This window comes from Monodon monoceros, unplaced genomic scaffold, assembly GCF_005190385.1.
Source record: "Monodon monoceros isolate NGI ecotype Baffin Bay Population unplaced genomic scaffold, NGI_Narwhal_1 Super_Scaffold_14, whole genome shotgun sequence".
Classification (NCBI taxonomy): Eukaryota; Metazoa; Chordata; class Mammalia; order Artiodactyla; family Monodontidae; genus Monodon; species Monodon monoceros.
In genome coordinates, this window is record NW_021703770.1 from 63,676,669 (window position 1) to 63,699,833 (window position 23,165).

A 23,165-nucleotide genomic window follows, 5' to 3' on the forward strand; every position below is an offset into this window, starting at 1 on the left:
CTACAAGGTTGAATTGAGATCTTATGACAGTGCAAAGTACCAAAACGGGCTCCTTAAGCTGTTGTAACTACTGCAAAGGTAGAAATGGGCCTTGAGAAGATAATGTAATGTTTGAGCCCTTGAAGGAGCTTCCCTTTTATCCCTTCCTTCTACCATTCTTGTTATGAAATTCTGTTTCTTACATAACACCTTCAACTGAATTTCCCCTTGAAAGGTAATTAAAATATTTCTTATTTCATATGAAATAAAGAGCAACCAGGTATATGGAAAGAACTTGGACAAAGAACCAGGAGAAATGGATTCTAGTCTTAATTCTGCCACTAGTTAGATGTAATCCTGACAAAGATATTAGTCCTGGGCTTCAGTTTCCATAACTGTTAAATGAGGAATTGGACTAGATCATTTCTCATGGCCTTTCAAACTCTAAAATTCGTTGACTATATGACTTGAAAAATCTAGTGAGAAATCATATATTTCCGAATGTCTAGCGGCGTTCCAGGAGCTTGCCGTGATCGTATGGTGGTTAGTACTCTGTGACTCTCTATGCATGCATATGAAGGTATATACACACGTTACCTATATATGCATACAGTGACATCTGATTATACTTTTTAGTGAGGTAGCAAATTTCTCCTTGATTTCTTTAATTTACCCGTCATTATATTCCTAACCACTCACTTTCTTCAGCCTTCATCAGAAATGCTTGGTTTGTTAATTAACACTGTTTATCATATAAGTTTATCCTAGGAATGGTAATGTCTTAATTATCAGAGGCTTTTTCTTAAGTTCATGATCATTGGTCTAATGCTGACCTTTTTACAAATGTTTTTTAATAGAGCCACCTTGAAAGGGGAAATGTAGTATTTTTAAAAAATCACATTACCAGTTAATGCCAACAGAATATATATTAAAAACATTAAGTTTTGAAAATCTTACTCTCAGTTCACCTTTTCAGCTTGGTATCAAGGCACAGTCATAGTATTATATTTACCAAGAACAACCTGTTACCGTAGAAATGAGGCTGTCATATCACTATGATGTAAGTGTTGGCAAATACTGTCTTTGACTTTGGCTACTATGACTACTATTTGCAGTTCCAGTGAATCTAACTCAGAGGGACAATGAAACCACAGCCTACCTTCTGTCTCCAACTGAAGCAAGGGGGGCCTGGGAAATAGCAGAGTCATTTAATTGCCATCGTCACATAATTCTCTCCCTAACTGGCAAGAATAGCATTAAAAAGTGGTATCATTTGAGTGAGAAATTTTTTAAATAATAAAATGGTGCTATGTCAGACTGGATAATATATATTTCAGGGAGAAAAGTATAGAAAGAGTCTTCTATGAAAATTCATTCATTTATTAATTAATTATTAAAAGCATGTTAGGCTAAAAACTGCATACTAGGCACTTTGGGGTGAAAAGATGCCCAACGATAACATCTAATATATCCTGAGCACATTATTCAATTTTTGCAACAACCCTATGCAGTAAGTATTACGATCCCTTTTTCAAAGGGGAGACTGAGGCACAGAGTCACGGCAGGTGCTGGGATCAGATATAGCCTAAGCCCTAAAGCACCTGCACTTTCCTCTGTGCTGAAAAGCTGGAGCATGTAAGGTCATAGGAGCCAGAAGGCGAGAGTTACCAGAATGGATTGTCGGCTAAGTTAAATGCTGCTGAGAGGTTGACCATGAGGTCTGAGGGGAAAGAAAAACAAAAAAAGGAGATTAGGCCTGCTGTCATTGGTGACCTTCAAGAACAAAGGTTTCACAGCCTGGTAGAGGCAAGAACCAGACTGAAAGTGGTTGAGGATACAGAAGCAACATACATAGGTTCTCTTTTGAGTTCTAAACCAAAAGGAAGAAGAAAAAGAAGATGGTATATAATAGGATCATGAGAAGGAAGTGCTACAGGAAAGCAGTGCTTGGAGATTTTGGTGTCCAAAATGCAAGATGCAAGGTGGGGTTGCGGAGAGGTTTACTAAGGAAATAGGGTCCTAGAGAAGACAACAAAAAATGGGATCAAACCACACCAAGTGTAAAAGACGAGCAGCATTTCTTCCTGAGCTAGAAGGAGAAAAGTCAGGATTGCGACGTAAGCAGAGGAGGTGATGGGCTAACTACCCACGATGAGTATTGGAGACAGTGGTAAAGTGAGGGGCAGGACCAGAAGAGAATGAGAAAGGTTCACGTAAGCGAAGGTCTAGAAAAAGGAGCCCAGAGCACCACTGGTAATGGAGAAGCACCACAGAGATTAGCACGAATTTCCAACAAACACTTTCTCCACCTACCTTGTGAGGGAGAAGACAGAGAAACTGGACTAGGGATTGAGAATTAGCAAAACAAAAGCTGAAAAGGACTAGACAAAGGGTCTGGTGAGAAATTCAGTGGAGTAATTAACCATGCCCAGCTGGAGAGTTCAATGAAATTATAAGAAGCCCAGGGGAAGTCTGGAAACTGTAATAAGTAAAGGCAAAGAACAAGTTCATCAGGAGTGAAAAAATAGGGCGAGAAGAAGAAAAGAGGTTTTCTGGGATCAGAATTTCAATATTCTAGACCTTAGAAAAGGAGAAGAACTGAGTGAGAAGAAAAAAAGTCCACAGTGTGATTATGTTTATTGGTGAATAAAGTGAAGGTGGAGAGAAATGATATTTGAGTTGCAGCTAAGAAACTGAGGTCATCATACTAGAAAAGCATTACTACTTAGACTAGCTCCTCAAAGAAAAAAGTTTCCATAACTGGCAGAGGCAAGAACCAGACTGAAGGTGGCTGGGATGATTTATGATGATAGCAGGTATGATTTGTAAGTTCCATGAGCTTGATGCTCAGGAACTCAGCTTAAACTGCTCTTGTTGAAAGGGTATTTCATTGGAAGGATTTAGTATGGCTTAGTAAGCAAGTACTATATATACATTTTGAAAATTATTCAGACTCTTTAGTGAAGCTGACTTTTTTTTTTTTTAACTTTTAGATGTGAGCTCTGGTAGCTCAATGGATTGGGCCTACAAAAATGGAATACCCTACACATTTGCTTTTGAACTACGTGACACTGGGCATTTTGGCTTTTTACTCCCAGAGATGCTCATCAAACCCACCTGTACAGAAACCATGCTGGCTGTGAAGAATATCACAATGCACCTACTAAGGAAGTGTCCCTGAGATGCCCCAAGAGGCAAGTCAACCTCCAGAGAGAGCTGGTTCTGCACAAGAGCTGCTTGGCAGTGGGTGCAAATTGTTTTTAAAGAGAAGGGCGATTACTGAGAGGAAACTTATCTGGGGACTTTAAAAGGACCTTCTCATGCAATTCAACTCTCTGTGGCAATAAAAAAATGGTGGAAAAAAAATGAGAGTATAACCTAGTTTGTTGTAAGAGAAGGCATCCATTTTCTGCCCCTTTAGAGTCTTATTTGATTAAGCAGGGAGGGGAGATTTTCCTAGTTCTTTGGCCTCAAGAAATGTACAAATTGAGGATTCCACTTCAATAAATCTCATGTTCTCAATTAAGATCTAGGCTACTGGGGCTTCCTTGGTGGTGCAGTGGTTAAGAATCCGCCTGCCAATGCAGGGGACACGCGTTCGAGCCCTGGCCCGGGAAGATCCTACATGCCGCAGAGCAACTGAGCCCGTGCGCCACAACTACTGAGCCTGCGCTCTAGAGCCCGTGAAGCCACCGCAATGAGAAGCCCGCGCACCGCAACAAAGAGTAGCCCCCACTGCCGCACCTAGCAGCAACAAAGACCCAACACAGCCAAAAATAAATAAAATAAAAATATTTTTTAATTTTATAAAAAGATCTAGGCTACTAATGGTGTTTACTCGCTTGGTTGCCATGTAAAATGAGGATTTTGGGAATGGAAAGAACTATATTTCTTAATATAATAAATATACAACTTAATAAGACCTCAGATTATTCACATCATTCCCTGGCATTAGTGCACCAAACACCTATAAAAATGTAGCATGGAAAAGCACTTCTATTTATACTTTGAGAACGCCACTTAAAAAGAAAAAAAAGAGGAAGAGCCACACAGTGTTAAGAGCTTTATACTTATTAACAATCTCACCAATTCCTGAAATACTATGAGGTGGATACTATTATCATCCCCGTTTTTCAGATGAAGAAACTGAGGTTTAAAAGGTGATATAGACTCCCATTTCCAGGAATATGACAGGATGAGTAACTGGACTGCTAGAAATAACTAAAATTTCAGGACAAAACATAACTTTTTAAAGTCATCTTTAAAACATCGGACAACGAAGTAAGGAAATCCCAGGCCAGGCACTGAGTGAAGGCAGGGTCCTAGAAAGGTAAGAGACACTCTGTTATCCCAAGAGCATCTGTCAAATCAGCTAAGTGCAGACTGATTTTCACAGCATTTTGGAGAATAGGCATGGGAACAAAGCCCAACACTATGTAGTCCAAGGTGGGAAGTCTAACAGCAGGTTCTCCTCCTCCCAGAATTCTGGGATTCCAAAGTGCTAATCCTTCAGTGTCAGGGCAAACTGCAAATAAACCCCCATACTACCTCCAATGGACCACAAGGAAAACTGACCATTTCAGATTTGGGCAAGAGTAGGGAGGGGAGAAATTGCCACTGAGAATTTGGAACCACAAGTCAGCCGTCATCCAGGTTTGTGGCACAAATTCAGATTACCTAGATGGTCTGATAAACCTCTAGCCAAGAATTTAATTCTGATTAATCCCAGATTGGTTATACCCTCTAAGTATTTCGTAGAAGCAAATCCTCTCAGAGGATTTATCTGACCAAAACACTTCATGAACACCAGGATAAAGAGATGAGCCTAAAAATTTCCAGAAAGAAAAAGAAACGATCACAAGGAAATGAGGACCAGAGTAGCGTGAAACTTCTCAACAGAAGCTGATGGAGAAATGCCTTTAGAGGTTTGAGGAAAAATTCTGTCCTAAAAATCAATACCCAGCAAAACAATCAATGAAATGTTAGGATAGAATATAGACATTTTCATAAAACTGAGGTCCTAGATATTTACCTTTCTCTGGAAATTCCTGAAGGATATGCTCTACCAAAATGAGGGTGTAAACTAAGAGAAAGCTGTAGAACCCCAGGAAACAGGAAATTCAACATAGGAGAAAGGAATGAAAAGAAATCTCAAGATACAGAATCTGAAAAAGAATAGATATATAACTAAATCACTTTGCTGTACACTTGAAACACAACACTAAATTAACGATACCTCAGTTTAAAAATAAATAAAATTATAATTTACCTCTCCATTAAAAAAAAACTCAAGATAATGGCGAAGGAAAAAGTCCCACTAACAGCATATGCCAGGTTTAGAGAACAACTAACTTGAAATAGGAGGAAGAAAACTAAAGACTTTAGATGAAGTTCTCCGAAATAAATATGAAACAGAACACTTAAACACACTCAAGGCAATTTACACTTATATCAAAAATTTAAGGATGAGTTAGTAATAAAAGCATAGAAACCAAACAAACCAAAAAGAATAAAAATTTTAAAAGGCAATTGTTAAGTCTGGTGAAAACAATGAGTTATACAAGAGAAGAAATACAGCCTACTATGTGACTTACCTATAAATAATATGTATATAGTTAAAATGTCAGCCCTAAATACTGATTTAACCAAAAACTGTGATGTACGTATGAGAAGGATAGAAAGAAGTAAATGTATGTGAGAGGAGGGGGGTGTAGAGTTATATCCTCATCTGCCATAATAAGTCAATAAACATCTAAAACCAAAAAAAAAAAAAAAAGCAGCATCTGTATGTTATTTCAAAATAAGAAAGTAAGTACTAGAAGACCTAATTTTAATTATTAAGAATTACTGGCTAATGAGAGGGACCCGGGAGTGAGGAAGGATGGAGCAGGGGACTGCTGCTTTTAATATAAGCCTAGTCATATTATTTGACTGTTTTTTAATTATGAAAAATATCATGGAGTATATTCCTTTTAAAAAACTCCCAACTATTCACCACCCAATCTTTTTGATGTTTATAAAATGTACATTGTTTCAATTAAAAAATCAAAATTAAATTTAAAAGATTAAATAAGATTATCTGTGGAATGCATAGCATAGAACCTATAGTAGACAACCAGGAAATATTAGTTTTGTCTGTGTTTTACAAATCTAACTTATCTTGTAGTGCAAGTTATATATTTGCAGGAATGGATCTCATGGAGGTTTGAGGCTTAGTCCTGCTAAGGGATACTACACCTGGGAATTTAAACTTCAATTCATCCCATCTGGCAATAAATGCTCAAAAATGATCTGGGTTTGGGGGTTGTTTTATACTACTTATTTCTACCCACAGAACAGGCGAAGGCCAAAGTGTCCAGAAACAACCAGGAGGGCCAGAGGCTGCTTCTCAAAGGACCTGGCAAAGATGCACACAATCAAATAGAGTCATCTGGCGGCCTTCATGGACCCCTGAGGAAACTTTTCCCTTGACTGGGAGTGTGCTGTGTGGCCCCTGCTCTGTTAGCTGTCTGTGTCCACATCCTTTGCTCCTGTCTATTGACGCCTTTCCAAACATTATCACTCCTGTAGCAATCAAACAGGAGTCAGCTCTTGAATATTCAGAGAGAAAAAAAGAATTTACAGATAATCCCCAAAATTCATTTTTCATTGTATTTTAAATTTCTACCTATTCTATACCCTCTACAATAAGATCTGTTAGCAAGTTAATATCAAGAACGTAAATTTTATTATTTATCCCTGCCCTTCACATAGCGTAGGTGCTTAAGGTAATTTTTCAAGTGAAAACAAGGGCAACAGAAAATATAGAATCTGAATGATCCACAAACTAGATGGGTATATATTTTATTATCCACAGAGATTCAAGATGAAATTTTGCCTTGATGAACCTCATGTAAATTCTTTTCAGTGCTTATTCTCACATTTCAGTAACACTATATTTTACAGCTCAAGTTCTATAAGTGGGTATTTTAATATTTATAGGCTATTTTCATTCTTAATCTCTTTAAACTAAGCTACAAAACATACTGTTGGGTGAATTATGTTCAAGGCACTCTGCTAGGTGCTGTGTATGAGGAGGTGCTGGAGACAAAATATGTTAGATTTATGTCTATACTTGCTTAGGAATGTAAAAGTTAACTTCAAACTAAAAACGGCACCTGCATTTTTAAAAATAGTTTGACAAGATACATCCCTCATCCCTCACTTTTATTAACAGTAATTTTGTAAATTCTGGCTATGCTGAGTTGTAGCTCTCAGCTTGGCTTTAGTGAGTGTTTTCATTTCCAAGTTCTGCCGAAACAGAGCATCACAAATTGGGTGGCTTAAAATGACAGAAATCTGTTGTCTCACAGTTCTAAGAGGAGAGCAGTCCAAAATCAAGGTGCCAGCAGGGCCATGCTCCCTCTGAAACCTGAAGGAGAATCCTTCCTTGCCTCTTCTTAGTTTCTGGTTGGTTGCCAGAAATCATCAGTGTTCCTTGGCTTACAGCTACTTAACTTCAAACTCGGCCTTCCTCTCACATGGCCTTCTCCCTGTATGTGTCTGTGTCGTCACATGGTGGTCTTCTTATAAGGCCACCAGTCATATTGGATTGGGGACCCACCCTTCTTCAGTATGACCTCAACTGGTTCCATCTGCAGTGACCCTAGTTCCATTAGTAAGGTTGCATTCCGAAGTACTGGGGGAGTTAGAACTTCAACATATCTTTTGGGGGGGAGGCAAAACTCACCCCAGAACAGTGAATAAATATCCTGAGATACTGTTGTTAATGAGTCTGTTTACAGAGCCAAAAAGTGGTGAATCTTGGGAGTTCCCTGGTGGCCTAGTGGTTAGGATTCCGGGCTTTCACTGCTGCGGACCAGGTTCAATCCCTGGTAAGGGAACTGGGTGATGCAGCCAAAGAATTAAAAAAAAAAAAAAAAAAAGTGGTGAATCTTGCTTGAGTTTAATCTTTTGTTTTCAAGGCTGTCAGGGAATAGATGCAAATAAAACATATTTTTTAAGTTCTAACACTCCCAATGAGATTGTTTTTAACAGACTATTAATGGAAATAGAATGATCCACTATTTATAGTTTACTTTTTTAAATACTAAAATTATAATTCAAATGATGATTTACTTTTCTTAACATGGGAAATTTGTTCATTTTAGGTAGGGTTGTGTATCACCTTAGTTCCCGATAATGATTTAGGGCTGCTGCATCATGAAATGTATTTACAACTAAGTTACACTAGATCAAATCTAATTGATTAAATCAGAATTCTGTGCAACGTTAATTAAAGTATGCTGTAGATTCAGCAAAGTAATTACCTGAGCGACTGCATTTAATGGAATATTTTTATGAATCAGGATCCTGCATAATAAACCTGAAAACAGCTACACTGAATACCTAATACATTTCACAAAACAAATTGCAATGAGAACTGCTAAGACATTTGAACAATGCACATGAAAATAAAGGCAACTTGAAGTTCTTCTAAAGCAGACTCTTAGTTCTTCATTTCCAATGTGCCACCAACCCCCCCACCATGTTTTTGCAGTTATGACTTTTAGGACTCTTTCCCCAGTGGATGCCCTATGGGAGTTTCTGCCCTGGGCATCCATGCTTGTTCTAACAGCCCAGGCTTGGGGAGAGGAGCATATCAAATAACTCAAGATGTTATAGCGTATAAACTCTGGAGTACTATTCACCTTATAATTTATGAGTTCACCTAAGAGGATAGCTTCCCACAAAACACTGAAACAGTGTTCTAAGTTTTAAACTGACCCAAGAGTAAATGCTTCTCCAGTTGGCGAGAATTAAAAGGTAACAGGGACACCCAGCCCCTCCATGAAAATGAGCCAGCAATTCAGTGTACATGCTCTGGAGGAAATAATTTGAAACAACCAAATGACTGGTGTTAGGTTCAGTTACTGAATTTCTATTACAGCTATACTTCTGGCAGAAGTACAGATCCCTGCTATCCTAGGTAGAATTCTTCAGTAATTTAAAGATGTATTCAATATTGTAAGGGAGGCTATCTGATATCTGCTCAGCAGAAATTGTGTTGCTGGCTGTATTCAGATCCAACTGTCTATCTAAAGTAATACTGGTCTGAAATCTTGTGTAAGGTTTTCATTTGGTAGAGCAGCAGACATAAATAGACACTTTAATGGCTTTGTGCCAGGGTCAACAGAATTTCATAAAAGAATGAATATTTGAAGTAAGTGTCACTGCACCTGGCACCAACTATCATGGGAGATACATGAGGATCCCAAAGAGGTAGCACTGAGCTAACCAGGAATGTCCAAGAATCAATCAATTTTTTGTGACAATAATAGTAACTCTGAATTACTGTTAATTAAAGAAATAATTCTGTACTGGGAACTTGAAATCAAATTAATTTTTTTTTAGACTCATGAATACTAGCCTTTAGTTTTCCTTTAAAATGCTTGGGGGTCTGTTCCTTTTATCATCTTTAGCTAAGCTGCTTTTATATAGGCGACTTTGAGTCACAGTCAACATTTCAACCACAGATCGTATAGCAATCTGCGTATTTTGTTAACCAATTAAGTATTCCAAGTATTTTTTAAGTATCACTACTAAAAGTGTTTCTCTTATGCCTAGATCCATTCCCCTTCTTTTAAGGGCAAAAGAGAACTCTAGATTCGCCTGTCTTAATCTCATTTCTCTGCCTCCCTCCAGGGTGAGTTCTTCCTTGGTAGACCCGTTCTTGTGTTCTTAAGATTTTGCGATGGGGAATTGGGAAGAAAGGACAGGAAAGCAGAAGCGGAGCAGAAGCCTCCTTAGACAAATGGGGACTTTCCCAGGGACTTTGAAGGCAGGAGGTACAGGGCAGCTGCCCTTTGTAGGATGATGGATAGAAGAGTAAAGAAGGAATTTTAAGAATCATTGCTGAAGATTATATATGGCTTTGGGCGTATTCAAAAAGACTTTGAGGGCTTCCCTGGTGGCGCAGTGGTTGGGAGCCCTCCTGCCAATGCAGGGGACACGGGTTCGTGCCCCGGTCCGGGAAGGTCTCACATGCCGCGGAGCGGCTAGGCCCGTAAGCCATGGCTGCTGAGCCTGCGCTCCGCAACGGGAGAGGCCACAACAGTGAGAGGCCCGCATACCGCAAAAAAAAAAAAAAAAAAAAAGATTTTGAAATTACTGGGCCATATTCATTTGAATATATGAATATACATTATTTGAGAATGAACCATTTGGATCCTAGTTTTACAAACATTAAACCGTACCGGCTGTTTATTATAATTTTTGTGTGGCTAGCACCTTAGAATGCCCTTGCCATGTCCAGGGAATATGAAGTCTTAAGAATCCTGTCTTCCCAAGATGGAGCCCAGAAATAAGCCCGATATCATTTACAGAATACAAGCATGTGACTTGGGCTGCCCTAATAATAATTCAGTTACATAAGATAAGCTCTCGAGATCTGTTTACCACATCATGGCTGCAGTTAACAATACTGGATTATACACTTAAAAATGTGTTCAGGGTGGATCTCATATGTTCATAACAATTTTTTTTAAAAAATCCATATAGGAAATTTTTTTTTAAATAAAAAGAAGTGAGCAACTTGAGGAAGGAGGCACCACACAGAATCCGTATGGTGGCAAAAATAGCAGCCAACCAGACAAAACTAAGATACACGCACCCCTATGTTCATAGCAGCACTATTCACGATAGCCAAGACACAGAAACAACCTAAGTGTCCATCGACAGAGGAATGGATAAAGATGTGGTACATATATATGCGATGGAATATTACTCAGCTATAAAAAAAGAATGAGATAATGCCATTTGCAGCAACATGGATGGACCTAGAGATTGTCATACCAAGTGAAGTCAGACAGAGAAAGACAAATACCATATGATATCACTTATATGTGGAATCTAAAATATAACACAAATGAACTTATCTATGAATCAGAAACAGACTCACAGACATAGAAAACAGACTTGTGGTTGCCATGGGGGAGGGAGGGTGGGGGAGGGATGGATTGGGAGTTTGGGCTTAGCAGGTGCAAACTATTATATATACAATGGATAAACAACAAGGTCCTACTTACAGCCCAGGGAACTATATTCAATATCCTGTAATAAACCATAATGGAAAAGAATATGAAAAAGAGCATATATATATATATATATATATATATATATATATATATATATAGGGACTTCTCTGGTGGCACAGTGGTTAAGAATCCGCCTGCCAATGCAGGGGACATGAGTTTGAGCCCCGGTCTAGGAAGATCCACATGCCGCGGAGCCACTAAGCCCATGCACCACAACTACTGAGCCTGCTCTCCAGAGCCCACGAGCCACAACTACTGAGCCCACGTGCCACAACTACTGAAGCCTGCTCACCTAGAGCCCGTGCTCCACAACAAAGAGAAGCCACTGCAACGAAGAGTAGCCCCTGCTCGCCGCAACTAGAGAAGGCGCACGCACAGCCAGGAAGACCCAATGCCACCAAAATAAATAAATAAATAAACTTATTTTTTAAAAGTTTAGGTAGAAAATATGTGGGATTATTAAATTAAAATTTTAAAAAAGAACATGTATATATAACTGAATCACTCTGCTGTACAGCAGAAATTAACACATTGTAAGTCAATTATTCAATAAATTAAAAAAAAAAAGGAGCCAAACTCATGCTGCAGAAACAGCAGTGAGGGGCAGGGGTAACAGCAGTGAAGGCTGTGGTTAAGCTCTGCAGGCCTGTTCTGCAGCCTGTAGTTGGACGTCATCCCCAGCCTCTTAGCTTCGAGCTGGTTCTCCCGTAAATATTTACATAATAAACTCCTTTCCTGTTTAATCAGCCAGCACCAATTTCTGATGCCACACAAAATGTTTTGTGAAAACTCTTTTTGGGGTTACCTATGAGAAGAATGGCTCAGTTTTCCGAAGTTACTCTGCTTTTATATTTAGCCCAGGTATTATTTGCCACATAATGTTACCTGTAGATTTTGATCAGTGGCTTTTAGTTCAAAGTTAGACTGTGTTTCCAAAATATTAATGAAAATGCCATGAGTAAACCATGGAATAAGTTGTGTTCAAAATTCCAAATGTAATGGCTCTCGTAAAGAGAAGGCCCAATGAGACAAGATGTTTGGCTTTATATTTAGAAGAGAGTAAAGATTCTGATTAGCAGTCCAGGGTCTCTAAGTCATACTCCAGAGGAGTCCTCCTTTAATTTTTACCTGTACGATAGGGATAACAAGACCAGTATTACAGGTATATTGTGAAGGACCTGAGCCCCACATCATTCATACCAAGCAACATTCTCTAAATTTTACAAATATGTAAGAATATAAGCTAGGAGCTGCAGGCAAATTTTACTAGGCCAAGGGGCAAAGGAGAGGGGAGGGGTGGTGGATATTAATCTAATCAAAGCTTGCAGAGATCTTCATTGATTATGGGTAAATGATCATTAGTATTCCACCGTGATCTACTTTTATCACAATCAAGATACTGGACACCTTGTTTAACGAAAGGAAATTCTTTTTTTCTATAGCACACTGTTGACAAAGTAAGTCAACTTAGAAGAAAAATATTCCAGTAACTATCTCATCTAAAAGGAGAAGGAAATTATTTAAATATAAGCTTTGATGGGAAGAACTCTCCCTATTTGGTACTCCTGGGGTAATAAAGATTTTATTCTTGAAAGCCTAAACTAACAAGACTGAAGTGGTTACTGGATACATTTACCATTCTGCATATATGACAAATAAGCAATGTGCCAGAGCAAATCCATGTCCAAAGGAATTGGTGTTTAACCCAAAGGTTTATTGAGCAACTACTCTGTGCCTCCTGACAAAATGATTCACAAGCAAAATCATAAAGAAGGTACAAAGTTGTCATCAATGCCTTCTCTCTTGGCAACTTCTGTCTCTTCTGGATACCCAGCTCCCTCTGCTGCCTCCCACTACTCAGGAAGTCCCACTATCACCATCACTGTCCCCAGCTGAAGCACCCATCTCTGGCCTGCCTTTCCAGTTAGGTCTCAACCTCTAGATTTCTCTCCACTCCTCTTCCTAACAAGACTGACCTCTCTGGTGTGTCCTGGAAGAAAGTGCTCTTATCTTTTGGAGGGTTATTAGCTCCAGCTACCATGACAAAATACCATAGACTGGGGCTTCCCTGGTGGTGCAGTGGTTGACAGTCCACCTGCCGATGCAGGGGACACGGGTTCGTGCCCCAGTCTGGGAAGATCCCACATGCCACGGAGCAGCTGGGCCTGTGAGCCATGGCCACTAAGCCTGTGCGTCCGGAGCCTGTGCTCTGCAACGGGAGAGGCCACAACAGTGAGAGGCCCGCGTACCGCCAAAAAATAATAATAATAAATACCACAGACTGCGTGACTTAAAATTCATCTTCTCACAGATCTGGAGGCTGGAAGTCCAAGATCAAGGTTCCTGACTTGCAAACAGCTACCTTGCCTTTCTTTGGTGCATGGTATGGGGCAGGGGAGAGAGACAGAGAGAGCAAGCTCTCTGGTGTCACTTTTCATAAGGACACAAATCCTACTGGATCAAGGCTACACCCTTGTGAACTTATTTAACCTTAATTGCTTCCTCAGGGGCTCCATCTCCAAATACCTCCACAGTGGGGGGTTAGGGCTTCAACATGAATTTGTAGGGAGTGGAGACATACAAATATTCAGTTCATAACAGACAGGAAACGGTTAACTCAAACACAACACATGATGAAAGGATTTCAACCCTCTGCACAGAATGCACCTTCTGGCAGGGAATAATTGCTTAATAACCATGGGAAAGAATTTCTAACAACTCAGGAGGGTAAGTACAGCCTGCACTTACCACATGCTTCCTGTGTCTACCCAACTCCACTGGGGGCAAAGCACACTCTCATCCAGTTTGCAGTTGTTTTACTGTTCCTGCTTCTTCAGCGTGGGTCATGAATATGCAGTAAACCCCTCCACTGGTGGCAGGGCATGTGGTCACACACTGCATCCCCAGACCTTCAGGCCACGGGCCGTTTCTGGTCCTGAACCATGCCAGGGTTTCAAGTCCGCAAATAAAAAGGACACTCTCTCCCCTGGTCTGGAAGTACACCATACAGCCATGCCTGAATTGTATTCCAAATTTTCTAAATCATTTATGCTTGTGCATACACAGCAAGACACACAAACTTCCATATTCTTGACCTCTACGTTTTTCCTTCTATATTTACCTGCCTTTGGGGGAATTAAATTACATTATATTACCGTGTAGTAGATACAGATGGTATTTAGAAATCTTAAAGGTGGGAGAGGGTACCCGGCTGGTGGCCTCAGCCTAGATCTCTCGGCGCTGCAACCCTGCGCCTCTCCCGCCCTTGTCTCAGTCTCTGCGGCCCCAAGCACGGCGGAGGCAGCAGAGCTGTGGGCCACTGTATCTGGAGCAGAAAAATTATTATGCCTCTGTTCCCTTGGGACTCTTTAGAAATTGGACAGTGACATCTTCTGGGATTTAGGCTGCTGTATGCAGACTGGTGCCTAAAATGGAAGTAGATATTAATGGAGAGTCCAGAAGTCCCCGACTACCCTGCCCTTGCCCGTGGCTGAGGTGAGCTCCTGGGAAAGGCAGAGGCGGAGAAGCCCCACTTGTTCCAGCGCTCAGTGCTCGCCGATGCGCCGGACTGTGTCAGGCTACCAGATTCTCCACGTGGACTCTATCTGGCTGACTTCACGACTGGTGAGGAACTCCCGAAGTTAGCCCAGAAGTGCACCGGAGGTAAAGAGAGTAAGGGAGAAGCCGTGTCTTCCTTGCGCTTGGAACAGCTGGATGCAGGACTTGCATATTCCTCTCGTTTGTATAAAACCAGAGTAGGTACTACCTGCAGTAGGAGATTCCAGCTGTCAATGGCAGGAGGCGAAGGCGGATGCCCAGCCCAGGAGACAAGTGCACTAAATCTTTACCTTATGAACCTTAAAAAGGCCCTCCATGGGCCTCTGCCTCTTTGTCTTCTTAAAGGTAAGAGGGCTCACTCCAAATCTCTGGACTATCTCAATCTAGATAAAATGAACATCAAGGAGCCACTGACAAAGAAGCGCTACAGTATACCAGCTTCAACACTTAACCCTCAGAGGGGACCGTGTGTTTGCTTGGAATAATACGTGAGTGACTTACAGAGAGTGTAAACCAGTTTAGGTCAGACTACGCTTGGCTTGAAAATTCCACTGCTGTACTCTGTACAGGACTGTTTACATTATAGATGGTTAAATCAACTAAGTGTTCCTGGAACATAAAAATTGGATCAAATTTTGAATACAGGAATGAAATCACAGGTACCTGAGGCAAAATCATTCTAGAGCACGCAACTGCAAGGAAAACAGAATGTTGACCATTCGTTTGCATAGCTTTTTAGCTAGGAAAAAAAGGCTTTGGTACAGTAATATCATCTTTAAAATTCTGCTACTCAAATTGGGAATCTTATCTGCTTGGTTGTTTCTGACTTGGTATGATTCATTAGAAATTTATATCTTAAGTACTCAAGTACTTCTTTAATCTCTGTATTTTACTATAAAATATATGTAGTTATTTATGAAATTTAGAACTTGAACATTGCTAAATCCGACTTTTTATTTTTAAATATTGAGTTTAAATATTTTATAACTGGTTTTGCACTGAAAAAATTAACATTTCAAACTGACAAGAGAACAATCTTTCTTCACTTGCCTCAGTAATATTATTGAGCAATGAATTTTTTGTTTCTGCATGAAAAGTTATTGATCTCTGTAAATTATTTCTTTATAGCATTATTAAAGTGTGTCTTCATAAAATTAAATTGGGGATACAAAATATTTATTTTACAACGGGTGGGGGGAAACTTTACCGGAAAATTTCCAACGTGAAGTTTTCATAAGTTGAAAAAGTTTCCTTAGTGCTTATTTTCTAATTTAAAATTCATCTGGAACTTTAAAATGGAAAGGATTCTTTAAATTGTGGATTATAGGCATAACACTGTTTGCATCTGAATGTTCTGTAAGTGAATGGAACTCTAATAGAGGAATTCATGATTTCTACTCTCAAATGCTCAAACTAAGTATGAAGTGATACCATTCAGCATGGCATCGGGTCGTTTCAGTTTTACTTCTGTGCAGCATGGGCACTCACTGAAATTCCAGTTTCTAGGATTAGTGCAGGAGCCTAAAGTGCCTCTACAGTTTTAATGAGTTAATCCTGGATTACTTAACAATTTATGTCAATTGCACTGGTTTAATCTGTTGCTAAAGGAATAATACCCTGGCTTTATTAACAATTGCAGCTCAACTATTCCTGAATATATTTTGGGGAAAAAAAAGTATGTAATTTACCTTTTGTAAAAGTTTCTATTTTTTTCCTTTTTTGACTCTTGAAGGTGCAATTTATTACTGAATAGGCATTTCTGGCAGCATAGACCTCCTTTTCTTCTTTTATAAATTTATTTATTTTTGGCTGTGTTGGGTCTTAGTTGCTGCGTGTGGGCTTTCTCCAGTTGCCGCGAGCGAGGACTCCTCTTCGTTGCGGTGTGCAGGCTTCTCTTGTTGCGGAGTACTGGCTCTAGGCACGCAGGCTTTAGTAGTTGTGGCACACTGGCTCAGTATTTGTGGCTCATGGGCTCTAGAGTGCAGGCTCAGCAGTTGTGGTGCACTGGCTTAGCTGCTCCACAGCCTGTGGTATCTTCCCGGACCAGGGCTCAAACCCGTGTCCCCTGAATTGGCAGAGGGGTTCTTAACCACTGTGCCACCAGGGAAGCCCAGCATAGACTTCCTTGTTTTAAATTTTATTTTGGGGGCTGTGAATTTCTAAGGTTGCTAAGATTTCTTAGCAATCTTGCTTATAAAATAAGAACACCTTTTAATTGAGTGGGTCATTCCTGGTGCAGTTGTGACTTTTCTTTGGCAAGAATGAATGTCAAATTCTAGAGCAGAATAACTATTAGAAAACCCTAGGAACTCTTAATCAACGTTTATTATACTTTCGCTGAGGCAAATCATGTGAAAGAGCCTTGGGGAAGTTGGCCCATATCTTACTGAGCTGATCAGATTTCTTGGTGGGCTGGAAATTTTCAGCTGTTGTACATTTTAAAGTAAATTGCACCATTGTAACATATTGTATTGACGAATGATCACTAAGATTAACTATATCTATACAGTCATTAGTTTGACAAGAAATAGAATCCTGTCAGATGCCAAAAGGCTGGGATTTTTACATTTAATGATTAAGCACCATTATTTATTGACGATTTTCCCTGTGGAACTGTATTATTTCTAACTATGAAATAAAAGGGTGATGTAAACACACACACACACAAAAAGAAATCTTAAAGGTTGCTTTGCTTGTACCTCAGAAACACAAAAGGAACCAAGATGATTAACATTACTTTTTTTTTTCTGTCCTATTCTCACATAGGAATCTGAGCAAGTGCTATCTCAGCAGTTACCTAACCATAACAACTATTCTTAAACATGAAAAAAAATATAGTCCTCCAGAAATTTCATTTACCAAATATCTATGCACTTACAAAGAATCTCAACAATGAATTTTGTGATAATACTTGAAAAGTGGTTTTAGTTTTATAAAGTACATTATACTTTCTAGTAATTTGGCAATATCTCTGGGAATTTAGATAGTAATATCAGAATGCTACCTACACAAGAAGCCTAGTTCAATAATTACTTGCTGATTAATTGCATTACAATTATTTCTAAAAGTGAGACAGAATATTCAAGTGATTTGAGTATGGTTTCTTGTCCAATTAATGGGCAAAGCTGAGAAATAAGGTAAGTCCTCAGGTGTCTTTTTTTAAAACTTATAGGGGGCTTCCCTAGTGGCACAGTGGTTGAGAGTCCGCCTGCTGATGCAGGGGACACGGGTTCGTGCCCCGGTCCGGGAAGCTCCCACGTGCCGCGGAGCGGCTGGGCCCGTGAGCCATGGCCGCTGAGCCTGCGCGTCCGGAGCCTGTGCTCCGCAACAGGAGAGGCCACAACAGTGAGAGGCCCGCGTACCGCAAAAAAAAAAAAAAAAAAAAAAAAAAAAAAAATTAAAAAAATTAAATAAAAAACTTACAGAAATTTCTAAACACACAAAGGTACTATAACATAATAAACTTCATGCTCCCATCACCCAGTTTCAATAATTATCACCATTTTATTTTGCCAAACATTTCATCTTTCCTTCTCTTTTTTCTTGTTGCAGTATTTTAAAGCAAATCCTAGATGTATTTCACCCATAAATATTTCGGTATATATCTCTAATACATATTTTTATATTTATGTTTATCTTTGTATTTTACATGTATTTGTAGATCAACAGTTTCCAAAAAAGTGGCCAAAGGACTTAGACACCTAACAAAATATGCTAGTACCCTTCTTTCATTTTTTTCCTCTATGTATTTCTCTCCCTCAAAAGAGGAAATCCAAATCAATTTTAATAGGTCAATAAACAGAAAAGTAAAAAAACAAAACCCAGTAATCTTGATGGCAGAAATTTAAAATGTCAGCTTTAAGTTTACTTTAAAACATTTTCAATATGTTCCATTTCCATGAAAAGTACAAGAAAATCCCACTATTTTCCTCCAAGAAATCAGGTCCCTGGAAATAGTCATAGTATGGAAATTCCATTCTGGGTACTCCAAAACTCCTGAGGTTGTATAAAGGCTGTGTATATATAATTTGCTATGGAAATTGTGGTGGCATGTAATAAAATATAAATTATTCCTGGGTGTCTCACCTTGTTAAATATTTGGTATATAATTTAACAAAGGTTCTCTGATATTACTATTTTATGGGTTCAAATTTTTAATTTATTCTAATTCTAATATGGAATTTTAATATCACACTCATTAAAAGGCAATCCATTCACTACAGAGGCAAATAACTGACCTGTAGACTAGCCATAAAGCCTGGCAATAGAGGCAAACATATATATTAAATGGTTTATTGATATTACATGACAATACATTATGTTTGATTGTTGTCCCTCATTAATGATGCATAGTTTAGTGTGCTGGGCAGAATGGCAATGGACGGGATACATTAACACTGCATTTCTAGCAATCCTTGTACATGCATCTGTAATGCATTGCCTCCAATCATTAGTCTCAAATGATAACTGGAATCAACAGAATCAGCAACGCCTGGGAATGTTAAAAATGCAAATTTTCAGAACCTCACTCCAGACCTACTGAATCAGAAACTTGGGCTCAATTGCCTGTTTTAACGAGCTCTGCAGGTGATTTTGATGCAAGCTAAGGTTTGAGAACCACAGGCTCAAATTATTTGTGCCTGATTTTTACTGAACAAAAAAACAAACCAAAACCCCTGCCCTTTCAGCATACCCCAAGCATAGTGTTGCCAGATTTAGCAAATAAAAATATAGGACACCCGTTAAATTTAAATTTCAGATAAAAAAGTAAATTTTTAGTATAATCATGTCCTTGCAGTTATGTCCCATGTATATATCCCACTTATGCAAGGGATATAGAAGTATCTCCATGCATACTTATACTAAAAAATTATTTGTTGCTTATCTGATATTCAAATTGAACTTTTCATCCTGTGTCCTGAGCTTTTCTGGCATCCATATCCAAGGGTATTCTGATCTAGCCAGCATTCGGCATACTCCACAAGGCTATGTCATCCAATCCAGTTTTAGAAATTATCACCCCTACCAGCCTCTCACCACTCTGGGGTCACGTTCTGGTTGCTCTCCGAGTGACCTTCCCTCACCTGTCAAGAGCATGCACACTGATTGGTGTATGTTTAACATGGTCGAACAGGACAGAGTCACCTATATTTATACTTGTAGGTGGAGATATTGGGTGTCAGCTGAAGACAAAAGCTAAAGAAATGTGTACCAAATTTCACCTAGCTAATTTAACTTATGAAAACAATTTTTTGTAGCTGTTCAAAGAGCTTTACATTTCATGCAAGATTCTGGATTTCAATAAGAAATAATTAACTGTGGATAAAAATGTTTTTATATTTCTTAGCAGAGCTGCAGGCTGATGGTGGGTCCTTGCCTACAACTGTCCCTATCGAAGTCAGACAACTAAAACCAAACAACTCTGAAATATAAATCCTTCCTGAATTCGTTTTACATAGTCTTTTTTTTCATTTTTCAACTGTTACCCTGTTTTCTTTTTAAATTTACATGAAATGCGTAAATTTTAAATACACGGTTCAATACGTTCAGACAAACATGTACCCCTGCCCCGTTGAGAGAGAACATTTACTTCACTCTAGAAAAAATCCTCAAGCCCCATCCCCCAGCTCCAGAGGAAACCACTCTTCTGATTTTTATCACCATACATTAGTTGTGTGTGTTCCAGAACTTTCATGTGATTGGAATTGCTTTCACTTTCACGTATTCAAAACAGTTGGCTGTATGGCAGGGAATTTATAATGTACTTTTATTTCTTTCTTGCCTCTGAAATGACCTGTAAAGCTCTAAAGTTAGGACCTCGTGCCCCCATCCTCAAGAGGCAGGAAGGGGGCTGGACGTTTTTCTGGTCTGAGGAGAATGACTAGAGGAAGGAACGGAAAAAGGTCAGCGTTCCCCGATGGCGTCCTGAGATGGATCCCCAGTGCAAGAAGCACTTGGGTCAGGGGACCGTGAGGGGCATCAAGAGAACACCTAGGAGCTGTGTCAGATGGAGAACACCTCCAGCACCCCAGTGGGCTCCGCAAGGCAGCCACGCCATTGCGTTTACGGCAATGCCTATCACTAAGCCTCTAGTCCTATAGTGACTGCCTGTGTGCTCCAAGATATCTGTAATGAAGACGAGTCTCTGTAGCATCCTAGGACTCTTCTGGTGGGAAAGAGCTCCTGTATCTGTACTTTGGGGGCAAAGTAGACAATAATGGTACACCCTAAATTAAGGACAGAGGAATGTAGATACCCCTGCTCCAGCTAATGTAAGTTAAACATACAATTTTAGTGCTTTTCAAAGTACCCACTGGAGTAGTACCTATTATTTTAAAAGTCTACTACTCAGAACGTAAAATTTTAAATGCCAGCAGTATGTAATCTAATATTATCCTCTAGGGAAAACATATTTGTACAATGTTCACTTTTGTTCACATTCCTGGAGGATCCAGGGACAAAAAATATATATAAATCCAAACAGACTTGTTACTGGTATAGTTAATTTATACAGTACATACAAATGTTATATTTGAGACAAATTTAGAAAAATACATACAAAGAATAAAATGCACTTTACATGAACACCCCCCCCCCACAGTACATTGATGCTCATCACAAATCCTCACTCCCCCGACTTGTTCTCAGACTTACGGAATCTCCCAAAGGCAAACTTACCTGCAGATCCTTCCACGAAGCCGCCGAAGTTATTCTTACTCACCAGACGTGTGGCCCATCCCTATCAGGTCCCAAGGACCCTCACATACCCCGTGTCTGAGGAAGCCTCGCAGTTTTATCACACACGACACAAGGCTTTCCTGTCTCTCTGCTGTCGGAGGCTGCGTCCTCCTGGAGCTGGTTCCGGCAGAGTTTGAAGAGCAAGATGCTTATTAAGGATCAACACGTGTGAAAGGAAGGGGGCGGAAGCAGAATTAGAGGATTCAGGTGAACAGTGAGGCAGACCCAGAAAATATGGCTGCGAGCCCTGGGGTAAAAAAGCCTTGCGCCCTGCCGCCTGCCACCGCCCCATCTCTAGATCCTTCTGTCTCCCATCACCGGATGCATGCAGCTCCAGGAAGGGTGGGACCTGGGGCCAATCGGCTCAGGAGAGGAAGCACACCTGAGGAACTGACAGATGTAGAATTTGCTGACCACTGCATGAGCCCCAGCTGGACACCAAATCCTTCCTTGAAGGGAGATACAAGTACCTGGCCCTACTATTCTCCTCCAACTCTCGGCAAGAGCTGTCTGGATTTCTCTCGATCCCCAAAATCACCACGCTCTCCCTTACCTTGGAGTGTGTCCATTGCCTGGAACATTTCTCCACGGTTTCCCTGGCTGATTCCTGCTCATTCCTCAGATCGCATTCTTAGGAAGGACTTCCCTCCCCCACTCCTTTGTAACACTCATCTCGCTTATAATTTGCTTAATGCCTTTGTTCCCCGCATACACACCCTCCATTAGAGCAGGGAGGATGTGGGGCTGGTTTGCGCTGTGTCCTCAGTGTTGAGCGATGGTGCCAAGCACAGAGGAAATGTTCAGTGTATATTTGATGAATGGATTACTTAACTAGATATACCTAGTGTTCGGCTTGGGTTCCCCCAGAAGCTGATCCTAAAGCAAGGATTCGAGGGCAAACCCTTTCTTTGAGACATGATTCCCGGAAACACTGGTGGGAAAGTAGGGGACTGAGATCAGAAAGGAAAAGCAGCTAATTAATTACCCATCACCACCGTGGGCAACGAGCTTCATCCTGATGGGGAAACCTGAGAACCAGCGCTGGACATGTTCCTTGAAGTTACCCATCCAGAAACGAGTGACATAATCACTGTATGATTCCATTTGTCTGAAATGTCCAAAATAGGCCAATTCAAAGAGACAGAAAGTAGATTAGTGGTTGCCGGGGGAGGGGGGGAGGGGAGGGTTGGGATTAACTGCTAACAGGTTGGGGTTTCTTTGGGAAAAGGATAGAAATGTTCTGGAATTAGGTAGTGGTGATGAAATCTGTGAATATATGAAAAATCACTGAATTTTATGCTTTAATGTGAATTTTATGTTATGTGAATCATATCTCAATAAAACAAATTGATAAACAAATGAAGGAGCTGGGGTATTTATCCATTAGCTTCAGTCCTTAGAGCTGCTGGGGGATGGAGTGTTTATTTCCAAAGCATTTCCAGCCTGTTCAAGTACAGGCTCCTCCTCCCTGGAGGTCCAGTAATTAAGACTCAGCGCTTCCACTGCAGGGGGCGTGGGTTCAATCCCTGTTGGGGAACCAAGATCCCTCACGGACAAAACAAAAAACAAAACAAAAACAAACAAGCCCAGGCAGAACAGACTCTGAGATCAGGGCTATCTCCCGGCACAGAGATGCAAATACCAGCACTTTGCGGCCTGGAGGCAGGATGCACTGAACTGGGAGGGATGAGAGGTTGCACGCAGGGCACAGATAGGGTTTGCTGCACTTAGTGAGAGATGGACCTCACACACCTGCCTGCCATATTCACAGATGAGCCATTCTGTGGAGGACGATTCACTCAGAAGCTTCCAGCG

General features: G+C 40.1%; 1 protein-coding gene and 1 pseudogene across 1 annotated transcript in view; both read left to right on the forward strand.

The window, feature by feature from the left end:
• The window catches only part of CPA6 (carboxypeptidase A6), a 261,362-nt gene extending 257,858 nt beyond the window's left edge, over positions 1-3,504 (forward strand). Inside the window, exon 11 of the mRNA XM_029223028.1 lies at positions 2,973-3,504. Coding sequence (XP_029078861.1) covers positions 2,973-3,160 — 188 coding nt within the window. The 3' untranslated portion in view covers positions 3,161-3,504. The remainder of the gene's footprint in view (positions 1-2,972) is intronic.
• A 10,980-nt stretch (positions 3,505-14,484) lies between these two features.
• On the forward strand, positions 14,485-15,104 carry LOC114895278 (annotated as a pseudogene).
• Positions 15,105-23,165: the final 8,061 nt, after the last annotated feature.